Below are 25,882 nucleotides of genomic sequence, written 5' to 3' on the forward strand. Positions count from 1 at the left end.
GGCATTCCGACACGAGGCGCGTCGTCGATATGAGCTCTCATATTGCGTCCTCATTGTGCTCTTTATTGCGCCAGCACCTGGCCCCCTAGTCCGGCGCCCCCTCTCACCTACTTTCCCCAGCGAAGTGAGATACACAGACTCGTGCCTAACAATCTTTAATAAATGGGCGGATTGTTGTGGAATAAGATCGATACGTCATCAGGAGCAGGACAGTCCTACAGTAGCTCAGTGCTAGAGCGCGAGCAAGAATTCGATTCCCAGCGCGGACTGGAGTGATCCTTGTGACGGTTAAGATCAGAGGATGAGGGTTTTAATGTGCTGTAGAACTGTTTCTTTCTCCTCACTAGATGGCAGTGGGTTAAGTTGGGAGTTGACCGTCACAGAAAAATTCTGCCTCTCCTTTTCTTCCTTCATTCTCCTTGTATTCCTCTTGTTTTCCTTGAATTCCCCATGTTCTCGTATTCCCCTTGTTTCCCGTGTACTCTCCTTGTTCTCCTTCTTTCCCTCTAGTTCTCCTTGTATTCCCCTTGTTCTCCTTGTATTCACCTTGTTTTCCTTGTATTAACCTTGCTGTCCTTGCTTTCCCCTTATTCTCCCTGTATTCCCTTTGTTTTCCTTCTATTTATTTCGTCCTCCCTGTCTTCCTTTCGTTCTTCTTGTGTTCCCCTTGCTTCCCTTGTATTTCCCTTGTTTTTCTTGCATTCCCCTTGTCTTTCTTGTCTTTCCCTTGTTATCCTCGTATTCTCCTTGCTTTGCTCTCGTTGTATTCTCCTTGTAATCCCCTAGTTTTCCATGTATTCCTCCTGTTTCTGATTGTCTTCTTTTCTTTTGTTTGTCTTTCCCCTTGATTTTCTTGCCTTCCATTGGTGTTCATTGTCTTACCTTTGTATTCCTTCTTTTTCACCTTGTTCTCTTTGCATTACCCTTGTTTTGCTTCTGATCCCATGTTTTCCTTGTATTCCTTCTTTTTCACCTTGTTCTCTTTGCATTACCGTTGTTTTGCTTCTGATCCCGTGTTTTCCTTGCATTCCTTCTTTTTCACCTTGTTCTCTTTGCATTACCGTTGTTTTGCTTCTGATCCCGTGTTTTCCTTGCATTCCTTCTTTTTCACCTTGTTCTCTTTCCATTACCGTTGTTTTGCTTCTGATCCCGTGTTTTCCTTGCATTCCTTCTTTTTCACTTTGTTCTCTTTCCATTACCGTTGTTTTGCTTCTGATCCCGTGTTTTCCTTGTATTCCTTCTTTTTCACCTTGTTCTCTTTGCATTACCGTTGTTTTGCTTCTGATCCCGTGTTTTCCTTGCATTCCTTCTTTTTCACCTTGTTCTCTTTGCATTACCGTTGTTTTGCTTCTGATCCCGTGTTTTCCTTGCATTCCTTCTTTTTCACCTTGTTCTCTTTCCATTACCGTTGTTTTGCTTCTGATCCCGTGTTTTCCTTGCATTCCTTCTTTTTCACCTTGTTCTCTTTGCATTACCGTTGTTTTGCTTCTGATCCCGTGTTTTCCTTGCATTCCTTCTTTTTCACCTTGTTCTCTTTGTATTACCCTTGTTGTCCTTGTATTCCTCTTATATTCCCCTTATTCTCTTTATATTTCTCTTGCTCTTCTTGTATTTCCTCTTACTCTCTTTGAAAACCGCAGCAGGCTATAACGCTTAAAATTTGTCTGGAAGATGATGTTATTAATTTATACATAACGATAAGAAAAGTTGTGAAATGTTAAAGGAAAGTTGTCAGCTAATGGATAAATGAGCTGAAGGCGTTCTAGAATAATTTTTAGCTGCAATTTCAATATTTGTATTAATGACGACGCAGAAGGGTGGACAATGGTTAACTGTGGGTGTACAGCAGCCCACGACTTACCTGCTGACACCAAAGGTTAATGTTCTCTTGTTTTACAAATAATAATTGTCAAAGTCTGCTAATTTCTAAACACGGCCCAATGATTAAGTTACTCTTCATTCTTTTTATGCATGTTTTTATGGCAGTGTTAAATTCTTATGTCCTATATCCATAAAGACACGGTATGTATTTTGTATTAAAATGTTTTCTCGATATTGTTGGAGATAGGCCACTCATACACTCATTAAATTGTGTCTATTTTTAGAGCTGACTCATGCATCGTTATTCAAATTTCATGCCGGTCATTGTAATGCGATTTTTTTTCTTTTCATTTTGTCATTATGAAGGAAATTTGCAGAATTTTTTGCATGCATGACACAGTGCAAATATTGCTGGGATGTTCACTAGAATTCTGGGAAATTTCAAGTCATCTCGTTGTCTTGTTGCAGTGGAGAACTACTCGAAGGGTAAAAATGTGGAGGAGCCTCTGTCCCGCGAGAACGTTCCCATCCCGGATCTGCCCGCCAATTTCGTCTGGATGCAGGTGAGAGACTCTGCCAGTCACGCAGGTACAGTCCCTGCACATGGTCACCATGAGTCCCTTCAGACGTGGCCACTTTCAGTGGCGCGTTATTGGCGGAATATTGTACGGAATGGAAATATAAAAATTAGAAATTTATCGTTTAAAGAGGTGAAAAATTCAAATATCTTGGGGCAACAGTAACAAAAATATAAATGACACTCGGGAGGAAATCAAACGCAGAATAAATATGGGATATCGCTTGAGAAGCTTTTATCATCCAGTCTGCTCTAAAAAAAGCTGAAAGTTAGGGTTTATAAAACATTTATATTACCGGTTGTTTTGTATGGTTGTGAAACTTGGACTCTCACTTTGAGAAAGGAACAGAGGTTAAGGGTGTCTGAGAATAATGTGTTTAGGAAGATATGAAGTTACAGGAGGATGAAGAAAGTTACATAACGCAGAACTGCATGCATTTTATTCTTCACCTGACATAATTAGGAATATTAAATCCAGACGTTTGAGATGGGCAGTGCATGTAGCACGTATAGGCGAATCTAGAAATGCATATAGAATGTTAGTTGAGAGGCCGGAGGGAATAAGACCTTTGGGGAAGCCGAGACGTAGATGAGAGGATAATATTAAAATGGATTTGAGGGATATGATAGTAGATACTGGATTAATCTTGCTCAGGATAGGGACCGATGGCGGGCTTATGTGAGGGTGGCAATGAACCTCAGGATTCCTTAAAAGTCATAAGTAAATAACATTATTATTATTATTATTATTATTATTATTATTATTATTATTATTATTATTATTATTATTATTATTTCACAAAAGTGACGCAGTTATTAATACTAATACAGTATTATTCTGTAATCATAATATCGGGCAATGCTTTTCTACTGACTAGGCCTATTACACTTTTACTACGTCATACTACTTTTGACCAATAAAACGTTACGAAAGGATGTCTTTCAACAAATCATAGCTGCTTATCGCACGATTTTATCACTTTCCTAACATTTGTTTAATTTTATCACGCCCCTAGCATTTGTTTTTATCACTTCCCTAGCATTTGTTTCTTTGCCAATATTTCAAAATGCAAATTCTTTTTGCGATCGTCATTTGTTTCCTGCATAGATAGTCGACTGAAAATGGCGGCTCCGTTCAAACGTTTTGGTGAACGGAATATTAGTGAAATAGAATTTTAGTAAGGCAATTAATATATATTTTATTTTATGAGAGTACTTTGTTTCTTCTAATCTTTATTACTTTCTTCTATTTTTATCACCTCCCTACCATTTGTTTCTTTGTTTGCCAACATTTCAAACTGCAAATTCTTTACGGTACTATAAAACATGCTTTGCGATCGTCATTTGTTTTCTGCATAGACAGTCAACTGAAAATAACGGCTCTGTTCAAACGTTTTGGTGAAGCGAATATTACTGAAATAGAATTTTAGTAAGTAAATTAGTATTTTATTGTATTAGAGCACTTTATTTCTTCTTATCTTTATATACTTTCTTCTAATCGTGTAATAGTCAATTAAATTCCACTCGAGTTTTGATTTTCTCTAGATAAATCAAAACCTCTAGTGAGATTATTGTTGATAAAACTTGTCTATAGTTCCGAAACGTTGGAAATATTACAACACTAGGTAATAATTCCTTTGAACACAATCACAATGAAAGCCTGAAATCTCTTACGCTTAATAGTGCCTTTTCTTAACTTTTCCTGCAACAGTTCGCTTTCATTGTAATGCTGGTTATTTCATATATAAAGTAAGTAAATAAATACAAAATAAATACAATATGTAGAATCTTATTGCGCGGGCTTACGGTGGATGATCAGCGAACTAACGTTTTTCATATTCATAAACCAGTGTTAGTGACATGATATGATGTGAATCCTGTACAAGTAATCACTCGATAGCCGGGGCTAGTTTAGCACGCTCTTAGCGCGGGCTAGCGAAATGTCTATGCATATCACCACAGTCTACTATATACAGTCACGAAGCTTGAGTTTTGAGGGTGCTAGAAACAATAGACAGTGACGGTACTATTTTGCACTGCCTGTAATGAGGCGATATTAGCGATCCTAGTGGTGAGCAACTATCAAATGTTTGCATATTTACTACGTATTGAGCTTCGCGACTGTATATACTAGACTGTGATAGCACCCTTATAGCTTAACTGTAAATACTTCTGTCAGTTAAATACCGATTTCCTTGAATGTAAATTAATATTATATAATTTTGTAATACACGAATAGCTTATTTTACGCAAATTTATTCAAACTTAGTTATATAAATTTTGTTAAACCGTGGAGTTTATAAATAGGTCAGGTATCTTACTTTTGGTTTTAGAAAACCTTCTTGTGAGTGCACAGATAATATTTCATCATTGGCAACTTGATATTAAGGGGAGGCAGAGGTGAAATTTTCGAACAAAACTGAAGAAAAAATGAAAATTTGGTTTTTTCCATTTTTATTACCGTATCTTTATTTTGATATTCCGATGTTAGTTTTGATTTTGTGCCCTTAAAAGTATGAAATTAAAACCAAGATAACTGTATTACTATATTATTCCCATAATAAACTAATACTTATCATTATTTATATACCTTCTCTGAACATATGAATAAAAAGAAATATTGAAAATTTCTTGCAATATGGTGCATGGAGCATTTTATATCAAACGATATAAAGTTTTATAAAATTATTAATATTTACAGAACTATTGTACTTAGAAAGTTGAAACTTGGTATGTCCATTACTAATAACATACTTAGTATCCATGATCAATTTCAAACAAATCGGATAAATTTTGTGGATTTTGAAATATTCACCTCTGCCTCCCCGTAATCAATTTTAGCTAAATTGTTGCGAAGTGCATCAAATGTGTAATGGAAGGTAAGTGTCGTCTCGTGATACAGACTTGTATCATGATCACATTTTCTGTCCTCTTTGTTAAACAAAACATTAAACTGTAGATGTTTTATTACGTTTTCGGAATTCATTATATCATACTCGTACTCTTCAAGGAACGACCACTCATATAAATTGAGGGAAAGAAGGCAGAGGACGGACACTGGAAAGTTTTCTTTTCTCAATCGTACTATCAGGGACTGGAATGCTTTACCTGCAGACTTACTAAAGGCTTTACCAACAACCAAAAATGTATTTAAAAATAGGCTTAAGGACCTTACTAATAGACGGTAATTATACACAGTACTTAAAGGGTGTAAATGATATGTTGTTATTCAAGTGTTGTATCAGTGAATAATTATGTTGTGTCAGTGAAGTGTGCTGTATCAGTGAAGAAGTATGTCGTGTCAGTGAAGTGTGCTGTGTAAGTGAAACGTGTTCCTGTCAGTGAAGCTTTATAGTTTATAGTGGCAGTGCAAAGTATTTGAACAGTGAAATGTTTTTGAAGTGTTAGTGAAATCAGGATAGAATCAGTGAAATGTGCCGTAGTTCCAGTGCAGTGAGTTAGTTGACAGCGAAATGAGTGTAATGTTGAAAGGTACTTGTGCAGATATGAACATATACTCGTGGGTTTTTGTTCGATCTTAGTTTTAAGATACAAATTAGAATATTTCAAATGTTATTTTAAGTGATCGTTTCATTTAATTTAGTATATTCCCTGTTGTTGTTGTTGTTATTATTATTATTATTATTATTATTAGTATTAATTATTAGTATTATCATTAATTGTATTTTTAATTAATAAGTTTATTATTGTCATTATTGAGTGCAATTAGTTACCACTGCCACCGGGTATATACCCATTGCAGTGTGAATAAATACATACATACATAAGCACGTGTGTAAAGCGATGACAAGTCTGATACTGTCTGAACTTGTCTGAAAATAAAACAGAACATCCGGACCTGTCCCTTCGTGCTCGTTTCGACAGGTTGAGATACGTAATACATCCGACAAAAAATTTCTCGGTGAGACTCATTGTTGGAAAGTTTCTGAACCGCAACGTATTTGAACTGTTCGGCTATGCCAGCATTGGCACTCACATTGAAAATATATGCTACTATCTTTGCTTGAACCCTGATCTTCTATCGTCATGAACTGTATAAATTATTCTTAACAGTGCTATTTTCTCTTAGATGTAATCCAAGAATAGGGATATCTTATGCGAAGTTTTATCGTCAGATGGCAGGAGCGTTCCATGCGGCGCAACATGTTGTAGGACTATGTTTTGTCATATGCTACAGTTGATTACGTTTTCCCGCTTGTTGGTTTTCTTTGCGTGTCAAAATTATATTTACAGTTATTTTGTATAACCTAGTATAATTAATATAATTCAATATTTTCTTACCTCATAATTTAATTTAATTTACAATAAATAATAACGTAAACCTGTATAATATTGAGCGATTCCCCGAGATGGGTGGGGAAATCTGCAGTATGCAGAATATAAACACGAGTAAATTGAATGTTCATGAACCTAAACGAGAACTTTCAGAAAAATATGCACGAATAAAAAAATAGGAAATATGTCGAAAGTGAATATTGCCCTCTTTAATAATTAGTATTTAAGAACCGTATGCTACAAACAGGATTTGCAGCCACCAATGTGTTTTTTATAGGGAAGAGACTATCGAGATTGAATTCCTTGTATTTTTTCTGTAGTTGCAGAAAGATCAAATGCAATTTTTAATAGGATGATATAATATGATCGCAATAGTATCACAATTAGTAGTGTGTTTTGTAGGTTAAGGACATGCAGTTTTGAATACTGTGTGTGATGATTTTGAAAATTAACTTAAAAAACATGGCTTTAATAATTAGGGTACAGTACATTAAAAACATTATTCACGAAATGGATTTCACTAGGGATCGTCCTGGATAATAAACATCCCAGTTTATGGAGAGTTTACTGCAGGCGTAAAATTCAGAGACTCCTACAACTACTGCATATAATCTAAGCTAACATAGCTCGCTGTCGAGGTTGCATATGTTTTTATTAATTTTTCTTTTTACTCTTCCAAAATGAAACTGTAGTCAACAATTCCTTACTTGAAGTAGTTACTTTTATTTAATAGCTAGCACTTTCGAGGCCCAATTTTATTACTTATATTTTTTAAGGTTTAAAGCATATATTCAGAATATTTCGGGACCTGATTGAAGACAGAAAGCTTTCCCTGGTTTTTACATATAGGAACATAACAAAACTTTGCCATTTTAGTTGTTTTTAAGAGTATTTAATATACTAATACACTACGTATATCCTCAATGTTTATATACCGAAAAACATATGCACACGCAAAGCGCATCCCTCATAGTACACGTGCGCTATCTGTTGGTGCTAGTTCAGGATATCCCTATTCGATATTCAGTCGCACACAAAGCGCACTTACTTCATGTGATCGTCCCATCTCCACTTCGTTAAGTAGCAGTTCATAACAGCAGGACATGATGTCACATAGATGAGATTACATTTTGTGCGTTGGTAGCTTAATTTTTATTACAGAGAAAGTTCTCACAAAATACACGTATATTCGGCTGGAATTTAAGTTCGTTCAGTTTGATTCACAAGGCCTAAGATCATTAAACGCATAATAAATATGGATAATGCCTACTATTATTCGGTCGATAGGCTTTTATCATTCATTCTTAAAAAAACTGAAAGATAGGATTATTAAAAAAAAAAGGTTATATTAGCGGTTGTTCTGTATGGACTCTAACTTTGAGATAGGAACAGAGGTTAAGGATGTTTGAGAATAAGGTGCTCAGGAAAACATTTGGAGTTAACAAGCAAACGTTCTGATGGGGGCAGATAAAAAAGTTAAATTTGTTTCTTCCACCATGTTAATAATGTCAAAAGAAGTGCTTATACAAATTTTGGCCACTTCACCGCAATTACGAGGGCCGTAAAAAATAAGTTCTCCAGGGGCCGTTAACAGAAAAAAAACACAATTTCATTGGACAACTTTATTGGAACAGACACAGCAGTTGTTGAGTTGTTTTTCAACATATTTTCCATCAGAATTTAGACATTTCTCATATCATAGGATCGACAGAGAGAGGTGCATATGCAGTCAAACGCTGGTTCCGATCTGAGGCGGCTGACTTCTACGACACAAAAATTGATCCCATGGTATGACAAATGTCTCAATTGAGGGGTTTGCCGGAAAAGGGGCGTATACGTCAATATGGCGAATTGAGATACATGCAATCTAAGATTTTAAAACGCACCTGAATAAAATGTTATACACGCACGCAGCCCTGTCCTGCAGGTATGTACAGTACGATCAAAACAAAATTTCGCTACTATAATAATTCACTACATTTTAAACCGTTTTCCCGAAGAAGGGCGTATAGGTCTATCCGCCTTTCTTCCGGCAAAGCCCTCAATTCCAGTCGGGGATATGTTAACAAATAGCGCAAGGATTGCTATATCTTTTTCAATAACTATTTCCATGCAATTGTGCTTTTTTCTATAAACAGCCCCAGGGAAAATCACTTCCTGGACAGCCTCGTAATTGCGGTCGAGTGGCCAAAATTTGTATAAGCACTTCTTTTGACATTATTAACATGGTGGAAGAAAAAAAAATAACTTTTTTATCAGCCCCCATCAGAACGATTGCTTGTAAGAGGGATGAAGTTACAGGAGAATGGAGAAAGTTACACAGCGCAGAACTGCACGCATTGTATTCTTCATCTGACGTAATTAGGAACATTAAATCCAGACGTTTGAGATTGGCAGGGCATGTAGCACGTATGGGCGAATCCAGAAATGCATATACAGAGTGACACAGGAGAGTGTACTCATTTTTGATGGGACTACACTCGGGAAAGAAGTGACGTGGACGGAGTGGGAGTAAGCATTAACTTCCGTTGGGTTTGCCATTTCATTTACCATGGAGCCGTGGTCGGTGGAACATCGCGTGTTCACGTACTCAGTGGTTGCAGTTCAGAGGTTAAATAATTTGTAAGTAAATCCCCTTGAGGCTTGGGGGCAGAGGTGCACGGGCTGTGGACTGTCCTCGTACGCAGGCCGCTTCGGTGGGTCTGTGTACTGCCCGGATGGAATCTGCGCTACAGATTCCCCTGCGGGCCGCCTGCGAACTCCCCTGCAGATAGCAGCATCCCTTTTACTTTTCCACGTAGATATCACCGTAATGGGATCCAAGCTCGGTGGCCGTGCCCAGCTACTCCACTTCGGACATAAGCCCGAAATGTGACAAAGAAACGGAGATGATGAAAGAGGGGAAGTGTATAATTATGATGCAAAATGAATCCGAGATCTAACACCGAAACTTACCGAGCAATTCTGCTTCTATTGGTTGAGGGAAAGCCTCGGTAAAACCACTACCAAGTAGGCCCTACAGTAACTTGTCCCAACCAAGATTTGACACAAGACCCACTTAGTGGAGTGATAAAGACATACGTATAGTCCCGTCGCTCTAATTTCCGGCAGCCGATCACGTTGCAGGTCTGCTACATTGAAACGTGTGCGTCTTGTGATTCGCTGATGAAGACGTTATGCATTTCCTAAGGCTGGATAAATACTTAATATAATCGCCCGCCATTTTGGCTCTTTCGTTGGCGTTAGCAGAAAGCACACGAGGACATTATTTGCCGCTCAATTACAGTGCGTTTGATTTATTATCATAGGAGCTACGACATGATAATGTTTAACGTGTGGCAAATATAGATCCCTCGTCTGGTAGCTCGGCAACGAAAGAACAAAAATAGCGAACGATACTACCTACGTAGACTTTATAGAGCCTTGACTTCCTAAGACGTAAGCAAAGAGGAGGAGTCACACCGGGAATAGCATTTTTTTTTTTTAGTTTTAAGATGTTTTTATTAAAAGTACCAGGTCTCTTGGACCCTTGCCTTTTACAAAAATATGATTTTATAAATTGAAATGTAAATAGATTTTGTTAAAGAAAATTGATTACTAAGACCGTCAAAGACGGAAATATTTGTTTGAATTTATGTTATGTCTCTTAGTAAAGAGTTGGCATGATGAAGTAGCTTATTCCTGTATGTAGTCTGTAGATCTTGAATATGAGCAACCAGGAAGGGTATATGAAGTTCACTGTAGAGTTTGACATTGTTCGTGAGGTAGTGTGCACCAGTGATTGTTCTGCAGACAGCTCTTTGAATTCCTTCTAGACTCTTCAGGTGGCGAGGATGAGCTTGGCCCCATATCTCACAGCAGTAGTGGATGTATGATCTGATGACTGATGTATAGAGCAGGACTTTTGCTTTCCTTGAAGTCAGACTTTTGAAAAGTGGATAGAGTGCCATGTATCTTTGAAATGCTTTGTCTCTTATGTTTTGAATGTGATGCCTGTAAGATAAACGTTTGTCTAGAAGTACTCCAAGATATTTAACTGATGGGGTAAAAGGTATTATTTGATTTTGAATGCTCAGTTGGTCTATAATCCTGGGAAAACGTTTAGTAAAGACCATCAATTGAGATTTTTCGCCGTTTACTTTTAACCTCCATTCGGTTGACCATTGTGTTAATATATTTAGGGCATTTTGCACGGTGACACAAGCTGCATGAATATTAAAATGTCTGGTAAATATGACAGTGTCATCAGCATAGAGACTATGACCGGGAATAACAGCGTCGCGACTATAGTAATACATATGCTTAACAGTAGGTGGCAGGGATATTGTGTATCGCGGTGACATCTATCGGCAAGATACGGAAACATTACGAAACATTTATTGCCGTATTTATTTTTATTATTTTGTGAAAATGCTGGTCGGCTCTACAACCGTCCAGCAAATGATAAGACATTATACAGTGCCATAAGCCACAAGGAACCTCCAATCTCTTCTTAAATGGAAATAACTATATAAAATGTAAGATTTCCACATCATAGATAAACATTAACAAAATAAAGTTCTTCAGACTAATTTCTCATCCAAACCCACTACTTTCTGAATCCTTTGTAAAGTCAAAATTGTTTCAACCACATTTAAAAATATCAATGAACAGTCACAATTTTTCATTGTAATAATGTACCAGTAGGTACATTCATAAATATGCTGTTAGTGCTCAGTGATAATAAATAACAAATTATTTTTCATCATGAACAAAATGAAATCAAAGAATAAAAGCAACAAATGGGTGTCGAAAACAAAAAAGTTCATTTCTATGGGTGAAAAGAAAAGAAAAAGAAGATAAAACTCAAATGACTGTTCTGACTGACAGGTAAACTACATAATTATAATGGTACCAATAAAGTTTTCATTGGGTTTAAATTGACTTCTTTTTTTAGTTTGTCCATCTCATTACATTTCTGAAATTTATTATGGCTCAAAATTTGATAGTGTAAACTGTAAATGTGTAACATGTTATCAGAGAAATTGTGGTTGGTAGGAGACTCTTGCCACAGTAGTATTGTTTTATTATATTTACATATAGTGTAGCCTATACACTAACTGGAAAAAAAAAAAAAAAAGAAAGGAAAAAGAAACGGATCACTTGTAAAATTAAGTTTGAAGCTCAGTTACATAGTAATTATAAAGCTGATGTTTTTTTCCACAGTGTGGAATTTATTTGTATACTTTTATAAATTTTTGTTACCAAACATATCAAAGTTAACACTAATTTTACACAATATTTTTTTTAGGAAATACACATTCACACACAACCCCCAGAATGTCTGGAGGACCACACCTGCTGTTGGTCGACGGGTCCACTGGACCTAGCTGGGAGATCTTGTTGATCACCAACTTTCCCTGCTTAAGCCACTGGAGGACGATTTTAGTGCCATAGCAGGTCAGCACTAGGAACAGAAAAGTAGAAAGAGGAGGAAGGAAAGTGAAATGAACCCCTAGGCCTCAAATGCTCTAATGCCATCGGGGTCGAAGAAAGTAAGAGTTCAGTCAGAGGGCTGGATAGGAAAGGGTAAAGAGGGAATTAGGTATTGAATAGAGGAAAATTATACCAAATTCAGTCATTAACTCATCAAGCTGACCAGTGCTAATTGATGAGTAGCCCCTCCCTTTAGTTCAGCTCGTAAAATTATGCTTACTAACAGCTGCACCACGGGAAGGTAGGGATGGGACATTGGGTATTTGTCCAGGTTGGTTCCTTAAAGCCTTCAATGGGAAGGATTAATGGCTCTCCCCCCTGTATCCGACAGATACCCTTTTGCAGCCACTTCTTGAACTGTGGTGCATGATGCTTGTATGGCGGCAGCATAACAGAGGCTCCAGCCATCATCAATCAAGATGACTGCCTTGCAACACTTTCACGGCTTAAAGGCACCTTTGAGTGGAATTCAGTGGTAAAATGACAGGGTTGGACTGTTGGACTGCAGAAATTATGTATTGAATTAACAAAAAGAAACAAAAGCAATTCACAATGTTCGGGATTGACTGATGTGCAATAATCGCAGTACACTCGACAATTTTGAGAAAGAAAGTGGAGGGAAAACACTAATGTTCAGCAGCGTGTGTTCACAAAAATTTTAAAAATAAATTCCACAGTGTTGCAAAAACGATTAACTTTATAATTGCTACATAATTAAGCTTGGATCTTTATTTCAATTGTTCAAGTGATCAGATTTTTTGCCGATCATTATAGTTGTGCATTGCGAGCTCTGGCTCTGCAGAAAAGCAGTGATGGCAACATGTAAAACAACACTATTGTCATTTAGTCAACTGTCCGAAGTCCGGCTGGAACCTTATAGTGACACCAATAAGGCATCACTCATTCATGATGCAAAGCTTCTAAAACTCATTGAGTTTACAATGTTGTGTAATAACTCTGGTTTTTTTAGTGTAACTGGGCACAAAGGACTGATATAAACTGCTTAAAGCATGACATGTCTTTTCTTTGTTGTCAAGGTGAGTGGGGGCAGCAAGATGCGGAACATGCTGGGGTACGCCATGAAGGCTTTCAAAGAAGAGAGAGCGATTGTGTGGAGTGGATCAGGTGCAGCCATGGGGAAAACCATCAGCTGTGTGGAAATCATGAAGCGACGGTTCAAACAAGTGCACCAGCTCACCAAGATCTGCTATCGCAAGTAAGAAATACTCACATTTTTCTTTACTTTTTTATTTAGTATTTACTTGCATATTCATTTCATTTTATTTGATACTTGTTTACTTTAGCGACACCTATTTACTTATCCCCTCATGCCACTCTAACCTTGCCACAGTCCTTGGGTCTCATGTCAGTTATCCCCCTCATCTAACCCAATCTAACCTTGTCACATTCCTTGGCCTCGCGTCACCTTGCCCACAATGCTGTTAAAGTAAAATAATTACGATTTATTTATTTTTTGCTTTGTTTGACGTGTTACATTTTCATATAATAAAGTTTTATGGTAATTCTACAGAACTATATCACAGGAAACACCATTTTTCTTTTACAATTGCGTACTATGAATAGTATAGTGTAATAAGCACGTGGTTAAACTTTTCAGCCTGTGCTAGATTTAGGCCTAGGCAACCTAGGTAGTTGCCTAGGGCAGCAATTTCCAGAGAGAGCAGCATTCTCTCTCTCCCTCTTCCTTTTTTTCTTTCCTTTTCGTTTTACAGTGAAATTTGTTCCTAAATCTTTTCTGAAATTTGTTCTTGAGCACCTTATGGAAGTCGGATATTGTTTTGTTATCACATTGTCGTGGTCGTGGCGAGAGTAAAAGGAAAGTGTGCAGCTGCAAAGTTACATTGTAATGGCGGTATCTTGTTATTAACTTATACTAAGAAACTGCTTAAGTTTAACTGCTTATATAAACAAGAATGCATTGTTGAAAATAAAATTGGATGTGTATTTATTATATTATCGCTATGAATAGTAACCAGAACTCTCAGTTACAACAAATACATCGTCAACATTTAATCACTTTCCAGCATATACACTATATAATTCGATATGAAAGATATATTTCGCAAAGAGTTGGAGTTTATTTTTCCATTTACTTTATACTTCATATCGAAGTGAGAAATACTCGTAATAATTATACCACCAACAAAACTGATGCTTAAAAATAAACCACAGCTTGTCTTTCACAAATCAATTTTGTTTCAACAATGAGTAAATTTGAATATATTTCTTTGCCTCGAGTCTGATATGCTTCGTCAGATCGACTTTAATGACATCATCAATGCTTTCTCTTGAAGGAAATCTTTATAATTCACAAGCAAGACCCATTTATTTTGATTCCAGTAATTTATTGTTTTCTGAATTGTAACATTTCATTTAAAACTAATGTAAACTAACCATGGCCTGTATAATAGCTGTTCATAAACTATTTGTGGGAGTTGGGGGATGCCAAATTTTAACACTGCCTAGGAGTGGCTCCATACCTAAATCCGGCCCTGTTTTCAGCACACAATACTTTCCACAGAACAACCTAGAAATATTCGCCTCTTGTACTTAGCAATTAATGGAAGTATTGCCGCCATATTTTCATCATCACACATAAAAAAATTGGTACACGAAAATTTCACTACTAGATGGTTTTGTCTATTTCTTCTCTCAAATTCTCTGTCGTATGTTCTGGTATTCTGTGTGTCTCGGCAGTATTTCTCTAATCGCAACATACATTCAATCGCTAAATTTGTGTTATTAATTACTTACCTAAGGTAGTCTCGATCCAGCGTCCTCTGGAACTAGTGCTCGATGCACTAGTCATTCAGCTAACAAGGCACGTGATGAGTTATGTACTGTGGATAATATAGAAGTTTGCTGCATAGGTCCAGGTGAATTACTTAATGAATGACATAATAGAGATGAATTATGAGTAGGCAGTTTAATATTATCCCTTTGAAGGCCTGAACCACACCAGCAAGAAAGCATTTTAGTGCTGTGATGTGAACAGTATGGCAGCAATGCACGTGAGTGGTTCTAGGTTATTGTGTGAAAAGTAAAATCACATACTTTGTACTGTATAATATAGTATGATATGCAATTGTGAAAGATAAAATGGTGCTTCCTTTCATGTAGTTCTTCTGTAGAATTACCAATTTTACAAGTACTCTTTCTGTTTTGATTTATTTCATATGTAAAGTTTTGCATGATTTCAATTATTTGTCTAATGAGTCAATCTTTTTCACAGTAAAGATTTTTTTTTAAGTTATTGTAATATAGATATTGAATGTTTTAACAGACTATGTGGTGAAATTGAAAGTTTCCAATATTTCATAACAATTTCTGGTCCTGTGTTCAGGAATATATGTAACAAACGTACGTTCATATATAGTAGAGTTGATAATTTATGAAAAGGTTACAATCCATCACTTTGTTATGCATTGCATGTACTAACTAGTATGCTCATTAGCACTAACAGTAGAAAATCAACATTTGCTTCGACTGTGCATGGCAACAAACAAAAGAGTCACTGCCAATTCAGAGATCTCAAGAACACAGTCATGCATATGTTTACATCACTTTATTCTTTCACTGGACAGACTTTAATAGTAATGATGAATGATGAGTTACTGTAAGAGTACTTCGTGACTATCATGCAGAGCACATGACAAAAGCTAGTAGTACAGCTGTGGATAATAAAATTGCCACTTAGTGGTAAGGTTACAAGTGCAGTGGACTCTAGAACGCTCTCCAATAGTGTCAATCTCATGCGACATAAGCATCACAGTAATATGCATATGTTTACAAGTATGTAACGCTTGAATGTGATATTTTATTTTATAGAGTTGAAGAATTCTGGGAGCCCCAACTGGAAGATCTTGACCCCTTGGTGGTGGTGAGGGAGGTGCCCACCATCCATATCTTGCTGTCAAAGGATCCCCTCAACACTGCAGAACCTGGGTAAACATCTTTTATAGTATTTTCTAATAAATCTGGGAAAACTTTCAAAAGTAGAATGCAAGAAAATGGCAGTATGCATGCACTATATGAGGGAAAGTTCCAGATAGATGGAGTACATATCACATTGTAGTATATATAGTCACGAAACTTGAGTTGTGAGGGTACTAGGAACAATAGACCGTGCCGGTACTATTTCACATTGTCCGTGATGAGGCAATAGTAGTGATCCTAGTGGTTAGCAACTATCTATGGATGCATATTCCCTACGTGTTGAGTTTCGTGACTGTATATACTAGACTGTGGTACATACCAAGTGTTGCAGCATTACCTCATGGTTTCATCATTTTAAATTTGAAGAGACAGAAAAGAGCGAGAGAGAGAATAATAATCAAAATGTTTTGAAAATAATTTTTCTGACTGTGAAATATATTTCTCGTTTTTCCTTTCTCTTCGATTTCTGAAACCCTGATTCTAACTTGGGAAATTTATCAATCAGGATATTTCAGAACATTAGAACAGACTTTCGGTTTCGACAAAAAGTCTTTACTTTTGTTAAAACATTAATACTTAAAATCCAGACAGGGCAGTCAAATAATACAGCCATGCTTACAATGTGATATTCATCTCACTAGCATGACTGTCACTGCTTAGAGATAAGGGATGATGTTACACAGACATGGGCAAACGTGACTCAAACAAGCCAGTGTGCTTCGCAATATTCAATACTATGGCATAAATGACTGGAAGTATTTGAACTATGATCTGGAGAAGAATGGAACATGTGAAATGGACAGACAGAATAAGAAATGAAGTTGTGCTAGAACAGTAAGGGAAGAAAAAATAATGCTGAAACTGATGAGGAAGAGGAAAAGGAATTGGTTGGGTCACTGGCTGAAAAGAAACTGCCTGCTGAAGAATGCACTGGAAGGAATGGTGAATGGGAGAAAAGTTTGGGGCAGAAGAAGACATCAGGCGATAGACAATATTAAGATACATGGGTTGTATGCAGAAACAAAGAGGAAGGCAGAAAATAGGGAAGATTGAAGAATACTAGGTTTGCAGTGAAAGACCTGCCCTTGGGTAGAAAACTTAAGGTACGGTCACACGTCGCTACTTTTGCTGCGCAACTTTTGTACTTGCGAAAGTTGTATGTCGTGTTCACACGTAAGCCAAAAGTAGCGTGCTGCATGCTACTTTTCGTGCTGCGCAACCCGAGTGCAGCAAAGGTTGCAACTGGAGGTTGCGAGTCTGTTCACACACAAGGCGCTACTTTTGCAGCCGCAGTCATGCTGCAGGTTTCCATCTCCGTGTTGACTTCTCAATATATATATTTTGTAGTTATGTTCGCATTATTAAGAAATTCATGAGAAAGCTCATTTATCTATTATTTGCTTTCTGTCCTAATATTCAGAAATTGGCATTTTTTTTTTACTATAAAGCTTTTAAAAACGCCTATATACTTAAATGATAACCAACAGCATATTCACATAATCAATGTTGGCAACCCTCCTGTTTGAAACTACGCTACGGAAAAAAAAAAAAAAGAATTATATCGTCAGCAAATATGCTCAGACTGTGTTGTGCATTTAATAACTATTACAAATAATTTATTTTCATCACATCTAACATTAAAATATATCCAAACAATAAAAGTATCATTGGCACATTTGGGTGGCAACACTGGTCGCAACTGCAGCAAAAATTTCAACAAAACCGATATCAAAAATGCTGCGGCTGCAACTCTGAGAACCCTGTTCACACGTCGCTACTTCTAAGCTGTGCGCAGTATGAAAAATTAGCGGGCAGCAGGTTCGGCAGCCGCTACTTTTCGGGTTGCACCGTTGTTCACACGTCGCAGTACGAGAATTGCGCAGTTTTTTGTACTGCAGCGCTGCAAAAGTAGCGACGTGTGATCGTACCTTAAGAATGAATGAATGAATGATGACATAACCATAATGAAACTCCTTGGTATTTTGGTGAAGTCTCGCATATGCTCTCCCCTGATGTAACTTGTGATGATTTCATTATGGTGGGGGGCATGGTTTATGAAAAATTTCTATACATGATGGTTCCTGTCATCAGAGTTGCTTTCCTAACAAAACATGTCTACTTGTCAGTTACACCAGCATTATCTTGTCCTGACTCTCCTGCAGCATTATTGCTGGTGCTTTGCTTTCTATTCTGCAATGACCTATGACATTGATTCACATACGTTTTAACGCTTTTCTTTTTTCAACTGCAAGAAGCGACCACCAGTTATACTAACGAATTTTTTTAAATAACGTAATTTTTCTGTGGAAAGTGTTAATAATCAATCATAATCATGTGTGACATGCTATCGACATATTAGTATTTTACTCCATTGTATTGTATTTTGGTCCCGGGAAAATACTAGTATAAGCCAAGTGTTTTCGTAAAAGACGAGTATTTTCTCAACTAAAAATACAAATTTGCTCATTTTATTATGGTGGAAGCTTCTTGCGCCCCTGACAGCGAATACAGACTCCTCTGATACGCCTGGCGGTAGAAATAAGAACTAAGGAGCAGGCAAGCAAATGACTATAACAATCATGAGTGCTGTGTAGACCTATTCAGACTGAAAATTTCAGTATACGGATACCTCACTGACAATTATCTTAAAATACAAAAAAAGAGCATATTTAACTGTGTTTGTTGAATGTGCATCATCATGCTTAAGAAAAGGCACTCTTCAGGGCCAGTAAAATTTTTGTGTGCACAAGGTTGGAATTTTGGAGTAAGAAGGAAAGGAAGGTATCCGTGTTCTGAAATTTATCCGATCTAAGAATTTATACACATTCAAGCTCAGTAATTAGACTCACTTACTATTTTTGTAAATTTTACTTTCAAAAGTGTTAATCCAACATCAAGATCATACCACTAAACTTTTTTTTTTTGCATTAACAATACACTAAGAACAAATACAATGTAGGGTATACATTATGTTATTCTTTTTATGATCTGTTGTGTCTTTTTTTACCCTTTTTAGCCCTAAATTTCTTTGGCGACACTTTATACGAGATAGGATTATATTTCTTTTTCTTTTTATCCTTTACAGATTGATCATTTGTCACAGATTCTTCCGAAGATGGATTTGTTTTCTTTCGCTTCTTGTGCTTTTTTGGCTTTGATATAGAGTCCATAACATCACTATCTTCCACTTGTATAAGTTCTTTTTCACGTTTACGCTTTTTTGGTTTCACATTTGATGTTTCTTCACTCTCTTCCACTTCTGCATTCTCACCTTCCGATGCTACATGTTCTTGTTCCAAATTCTCAGCATCCTCCGTCTCTGATTTAGACTTCTTTCGTTTGTCATGAAGCTTTCCTTGCGCTCTTAACAGTTCTGTTCTCAGACTTGGTCCATGAGCTAGAACAGCCTGAATTGGTTTGCTGCCAACGGGAAGACGTTGCTTTCCTAATAGTAGTTCCGTTATTAGAACTTTATACAGCCATGGAGTTGCATCAGGTCCTTCTGTCACGAATTTGCTGTTTTGTATAATTGTATCCACTAATGCTTCATTATTCAAGGTTTTTGTAACTAGTGCACCTAGTGCCTTTACGTTTGTTTTCTTGTTGTATTGTTGCACTAAGTCTTCCAAATTACCGTTCTCTTCTTTCACGTCACTGGCTAGTTTTGCTGCTGCTTTGTAAAGTCTAGGCACTTTAAATGTCGCTGTCTGGAGCATTTTGTAAATGTTTTTCACTCTAACACATCCTAAAGCACTACATTCGTTCTTAACCCACGTGTTTTGAGGTTACTACACCCAACGACTACACAAAAACATGGTAGTTCTTCCACCATGCACAAAAACAAAGAAAAGTGCAGGACGCAGGTTCGCCAATGCAACAGTTTTGCCAACTGTATTGTTGAAAACCCCATAAACCCCGATCAAAAGTGCATGAAAGTGTTTTCATCGGGCTGCAGAAGATTGCATGTGTATACTATGGGGCAGAATATGTGAACAATAGGAAAAGGAAAGAAACTAATGTACCCCTTAACCTTGTCTTTATACATATTTGTGCACATTTCCTCTTTATTAATATCAGCTGTTGTTTTTTTATGTTATTTGAAACGCGAATTTTTATTAATGATCAATGTGGCACTGATGGTTTTACAGATGCATTGTCTGAACTCTGAACTGGCCACTTGAGGACTCGACGTGAATACGTGATTGTGTTTGATTTTATGGCGGATTGTTTGTAGCAATGAAGCGTCGTTGTAGAATTCGTTTTTCAAACATGGATGCCCAGTGCAAGCAGATAATTTTTAATGTGTACACATACTTCAACAATTTATCTGAAAGACCAGAAGAAATTGGGAGTATAAACTTCGATAACGTGGAAGAGGTAACAGCCAGAGCATGTGGTGTTAGTCTAAGGACCGTCCAAAAGATCTGCAAAGAATTTTTAAACACACCACAAGCGGAGGAGTAACGTACCTACCAGAGAAAGTAAAGTATTTAATTATATTTATTTACAATAATATAATTTGGCGATTTTCCAAAATATCACTGCCCCATCTTTATGTTACCTAATCTAACCTTATTTATTTGGTGTTCTGTGGTCTAACCAGAAGGAACGAAATTGCGGTATTAGATAAATGAAAGGATTTCGATGGACGATTTTTGGGATAAATTTCAGAACACGGATTCCTTCCTTTCCCTCTTACTTAAAAATTCCAACCTTGTGCACACAAAATAAATTATTGGCACTGAGAAGTGCCTTTTCGTAAGCATGATGATGCGCATTCGACAAACGCAGACAAATCTGCTCTTTTTAGTATTCTAAGATATAATTGCAAGTGAGGAATCCATACACTGAAATTTTCCCGTGACTACTTCCCGCAATAGAGGTCCAGGGCACGCACTTTTCTAAATGAATAATTTTCAGTATGAGGCGGCCAGGTCGATGTGTCGTGCATAATTACCATTATTATTAGACGTACTACAACTATTACTACTACCGGTACTATACCTTATTTTATTTCAAGGAGTGCAGTTCGGTGGCTCCTTTGAACACCCACTTACAGATTTATGACTTCCTACACAAACACCTCTGACAATTCCATCCTGTCCCCTCGTCCCAACATTGCACAGTTGTCACAATCCTGATGACCTTCGAAATTATGCAGTGAAACTGACGGGATTCTTGGAATTCGGAAAAGAGGCGGCAACTCTGCCTCCACGTGGATTTGACGGGCACCTGTCAATTCTTCTGAACGAGGGTTGTGATTGATTACTAACAAGAGAAGACAAGATTTCCGTCACAGTAAGGAAGACATTTATTTATGACAACCAATTAGTAGGGGGCAGTAGAAGGTCTGTCGGCAAAGTCCTTTCTATGAAACTGCACTCCATGAAAAAAAATAGAATATACTACTACAATCTGTGCATTTCAAACTGGCGGATCAAGGTCACATACAAACGTACAAACCACTCATGAGTCACTGAACTGAAAACTGTGAACTGAAGCACTGGTAAATTCTGCTTCCCCAGCTGACTTTAATTGAGGAGAAACCTCTTCACTTTGCATCTTTCTTCTGCGATTACTGCAAATTGTATCAGCTTCATTTGTTTCTGGCTAAGTGGAAGAGAAGGCCTAATGGTCTTAACTTTGCCAGAATAAGTAATTATTATTACAGTAAACTTAATATTTCTGTTGGGGAAGACTGTTTTAATTTTAAAAGTCATTGATGTATTCATCAGCTGTATCATGCTTTCATCAAGGTTTTCTTCAAATTGCCAGTGAATCCATCAGAGTCAATTGTCACTGCTGCTCAATTCTGATGATACAGATGATGAGGTTTGCTCCAAATTACCAACACTATGAAAATCCTAAGAAATCTTTAAAAATGTTTCCAGTGTTAGTCTCTAATGCACCAAATATGAATCAGGACATATAACACACAAACAAAAGCTATTTGGGAGTCTCAATAATTTTTAAGGATTTAAAGGAGCCTTTAGATCTGTAAGTTTAAGATCTAAGTTACTGTACTGTAAGAAGAAAAATGAATTCTTTTAGCTCACCTGACAATGTCTGTTATTTCCAGGTATCAGGCACCAGGTGCTTATGATGCCTTCTGGAAGTCTGAACGAGGCAGTGAGAAATATAGAAGACAAGGACAAACATCACGCAAGAATATGAAAGCCAATATATCAGCAGAGCAGTTTGCTGCGATGGGTTTAAGGACAGGATCAAGTTACAAGCAATCATCTAGCAAACAAAAACAGACCTCGGAACAAGTTCACAGAGACCTTCCAAATACTTCCTTAAAGAATGACGCTAAAGACGAACAACCAGCTAGTGATGAGAAAATGATATTAACGTAGTGCTGTTACTGTACAGATTTTCAATAATTGAACAAAAACTAAGAAAAATATCGGATAACAGGTTTGTATGTGTGAAAAAATAAGCGTTGTTAAATGATCTGTTTCCCAGTTATATTCTGTCTAAACATACGGAATTCATTACATGTAATAAACCAACATATTCGAAAGAACTTGTTTTCATCTCTTTTCCTTTTCAGTTTACAATCACACATCCTGCATTAGTCAAATGCAGCAGCTGATTGAATGTTGTGCACAAAAGATTGTGTCTGGTGCTTCAGTGCAGAGGGCCTTTGGTGGGGTGTCTTGACGTTCCATAAGCCTGTTATCTCTTTCTAAATGTTAATAGTTTCCATAGTTGCACACCCTCCTTTAGTGGTCTGTAAAATTTCAACTCGTACTATATTGTACATATCTAAATCACGTTGTTTCTTCATTGCCATATGTGTTATAAACACGAAGATGTAAATTTGTAATGCCAGTGTTCTTATTGAATTCGAAGGACTCTTGAACAGTTTGTTTCAAATTCAAAATTTCAAATTTATTTACAATTTACATTTGAATTGAATACATATGAATAGATACCCGAAATGAGCATATGCTCGTGCTCGGGTACAGTCCAGTAGTCTACATAAATTTTACAGGGTTCAAATAGTAATGCTGTTGATATAAATAATAGTAACAACAATAATAATAATAATAATAATAATAGTGATAAAACAAAAATATTTACAATAATAAAATAAATACTAAGACGGATAAAATAAAATATAAAACCACTAGCGAGAGTTAACACAACTTAAATAAGCATATAATAGCCGGAAAAAATGCCAAACTCGAAAATCAACAGAAAAGTTTGTTGTATCGCAGACGACAGCAACCGCCATATTGACATTGTGTTGTGCATTAATGGTAGTAGTGGGGAGCTGAAAGTCTACGTAACTGCCGTTCTCTTCTAATCTTCTCGTAAAATCATGGGAAGTTAATGCTGAAGAAACAAAATGTCTACGAGTCAAACTGTTCATTATTACCAGGATAAATACAAATAATACTGAAATATATTAATCGAGTTTCAGTTATAGATCTCTCCTTTTGTGCAAGAGGTATCATATCAAAATATTTTATGAATGGCGGAGAAAATATAAATTTCAAAAACTTTCTAGTGACAAGATATAGTGACAAGTACAATCAAGTGTATCTGTGGCGATGCTAAGAAAATCATTTATTGGAGATATACACTGTTATTAATTAAGAAAATGATCTATTTATATTTATTACAATGTTTTATCTTATAGGTTACATGCATCAGATAAATACAATAAAAATTAGTACCATATAATGCTAGTAACACTTAAAAAAATTATAATAAAATTTTTCAAATATCATACAAACATTTTCACTTTATTTTTAAACTTAAGAATGTGTAAATTGCTTAGGTCTGGATTATTTTTCAATACTGAATTGTATAGTCTTGGTCCATAATTCCTACTGTGTCTTAATCCAGCTGTAGTGTGGCATTTAGGTTCTGCCAAAAGAGTTGGGACATTTCTTCTGGTGTTATGTATATGTTTTTCAGTTATAAAATTCATTCGATTTTTGTGAAAATAAGTTAGTAATGTATGTTTATATATTTGCTCAATTGTTTGAAGTGTCTTAATTTATTTTTAAATGGTCATATTCTTTTATTGTACTTACCATTGCTGTTTACATATCTTCTAAGTTAACAATACTACATATTGCCTGATTACTATATACAAACAAAAGCAAAACTGTTATGATTACATACTGCATGCAGTGTGGGAAGTAAAATGAACAAAAATCTGCACATCTTGCACAACTTCGGGTTCGTTTGTATCCTCCATTCACCACTCTCCCGAATAGGCTCATATATTTTTCTTAAAACTTTTCTTCCCCAGGTTCAGAGCATTTCCACAATCTTCACAGTCATAGTCTAGGTTTCTGCACGATACACTACTTACTTACTGGCTTTTAAAGAACCCGGAGGTTCACTACTACAGTCTTTATATGTCTGGATATATATATATCTCTTTTTCGAGATCTTCAGCAGTGCACGGTGTGCTGCTCTAATTCTGTCTTTAACTTCTTCTTTCAATTCATTCTTGCAAGTTACTAATGAGCCTTGTTATCTACACCTGTCTGCCTTACCAAATTTGTAATAATTTATTACAATGTTTTCTTCTTTTCCACGGTTTCTTCCTCAGTTGCACATGTCTTTAGCTTTTTCTTTATTTATCACCATGGCAACTGCCAGAAAATATTCTAGCCACTTTTGTCCACTTCTGTACAGTATATGATCTTCAAGGGGATAGTAGTGGAGAGATGACTAGGGAAGAATTATACATCTCTTGGCATGGCAATATATGCTCTCTTATGCCACAGAAAAATAAACAAATTAATATGAGTCTGAGATTTCCGTAAATTTCTTCATGCTCTGGCTTAAGTACTTATACAATTACATATTCATTATAGAATATAATCTAAATTTAGCAGAAGAAATACTAAAATCAGAAGTAAACACTGAAATACTAAAACAATTGTCTTTAGAGACAATTAATATTAGGTATTCTCCACAAAACTGGCTTCATTTATACACTGACGGATCCTTGATCTCCAGAGAACAAGGTGCCGGTGCAGGTGTTATGTGCTGTCTCTTCTCACTTTATAGATCTCTTGGGTATGGAACAACAAGTTTTGATGGAGAAATCATTGCAATAAGTGAAAGTCTCAGGAATCTTCTATGCCACATCAATAAATTTAAAAATTCAGTTATATTGTCAGACTCCAAAGCAGCCATTCTATCAATAGTCTCTAAACACACACCTTCATCTCAAACAACAGAAATAACTAAAATGCTCTCTCAATTAATATCACTCAATAAAAGAATTGTATTCCAATGGATACCATCCCATTGTGGAATCCTGGGAAACGAGAATGCGGATGCTTTAGCAAAGAAGGGCAGCACTGCTACTTACAGACCTGTTACTAAATCTACGTATTACTCTGTGAAGAAATTTATTAAATCCACATACTTAGACTTCAACAAACAAAATTTGATAACACAATCCCAAGGGAAAAAATGGAACTCTCTGCATCAAAATCCACAGTTAATTCCCGATTTACCACGAAAATCGTCTGTAGCTGCATTTAGATTGGCAACAGGCCATGATTGTTTGGCCAAACACCTGCATAGAATTGGAATATATCAGTCCCCTAACTGCCCATTGTGCAACTCAAACCAAGAAATGGATTCTGAACACCTCAAAATCTGTACTTCAGTGGCTGGCCATGATAATATCTTTGAAAATATTGGAGTGCAAGAGGTCAAATGACTTTATTGTCAAACGCCTGGCATTAGAAAAAAAACAAGATATTCATTATT

At 36.5% G+C, this 25,882-nt stretch overlaps 1 protein-coding gene across 5 annotated transcripts in view; it reads left to right on the forward strand.

The window, feature by feature from the left end:
- The window catches only part of Rpp25 (ribonuclease P protein subunit Rpp25), a 366,206-nt gene extending 343,551 nt beyond the window's left edge, over nucleotides 1–22,655 (forward strand). For 2 of the 5 annotated variants that reach the window (XM_069827605.1, XM_069827606.1), the window contains 4 exons: nucleotides 2,290–2,384; nucleotides 13,207–13,385; nucleotides 16,019–16,135; nucleotides 22,206–22,655. In XM_069827605.1, the coding sequence (XP_069683706.1) occupies nucleotides 2,290–2,384; nucleotides 13,207–13,385; nucleotides 16,019–16,135; nucleotides 22,206–22,485 (671 nt within the window). In that variant the 3' untranslated portion in view covers nucleotides 22,486–22,655. Of the gene's footprint in view, nucleotides 1–2,289; nucleotides 2,385–13,206; nucleotides 13,386–16,018; nucleotides 16,136–20,029; nucleotides 20,608–22,205 lie in introns of those variants that run through there. The other 3 variants (XM_069827607.1, XM_069827608.1, XR_011332432.1) reach the window with 2 other exon arrangements.
- The last annotated feature ends 3,227 nt before the right edge of the window (nucleotides 22,656–25,882 follow it).

This window comes from Periplaneta americana, chromosome 6 (genome assembly GCF_040183065.1).
Source record: "Periplaneta americana isolate PAMFEO1 chromosome 6, P.americana_PAMFEO1_priV1, whole genome shotgun sequence".
Classification (NCBI taxonomy): domain Eukaryota; kingdom Metazoa; phylum Arthropoda; class Insecta; order Blattodea; family Blattidae; genus Periplaneta; species Periplaneta americana.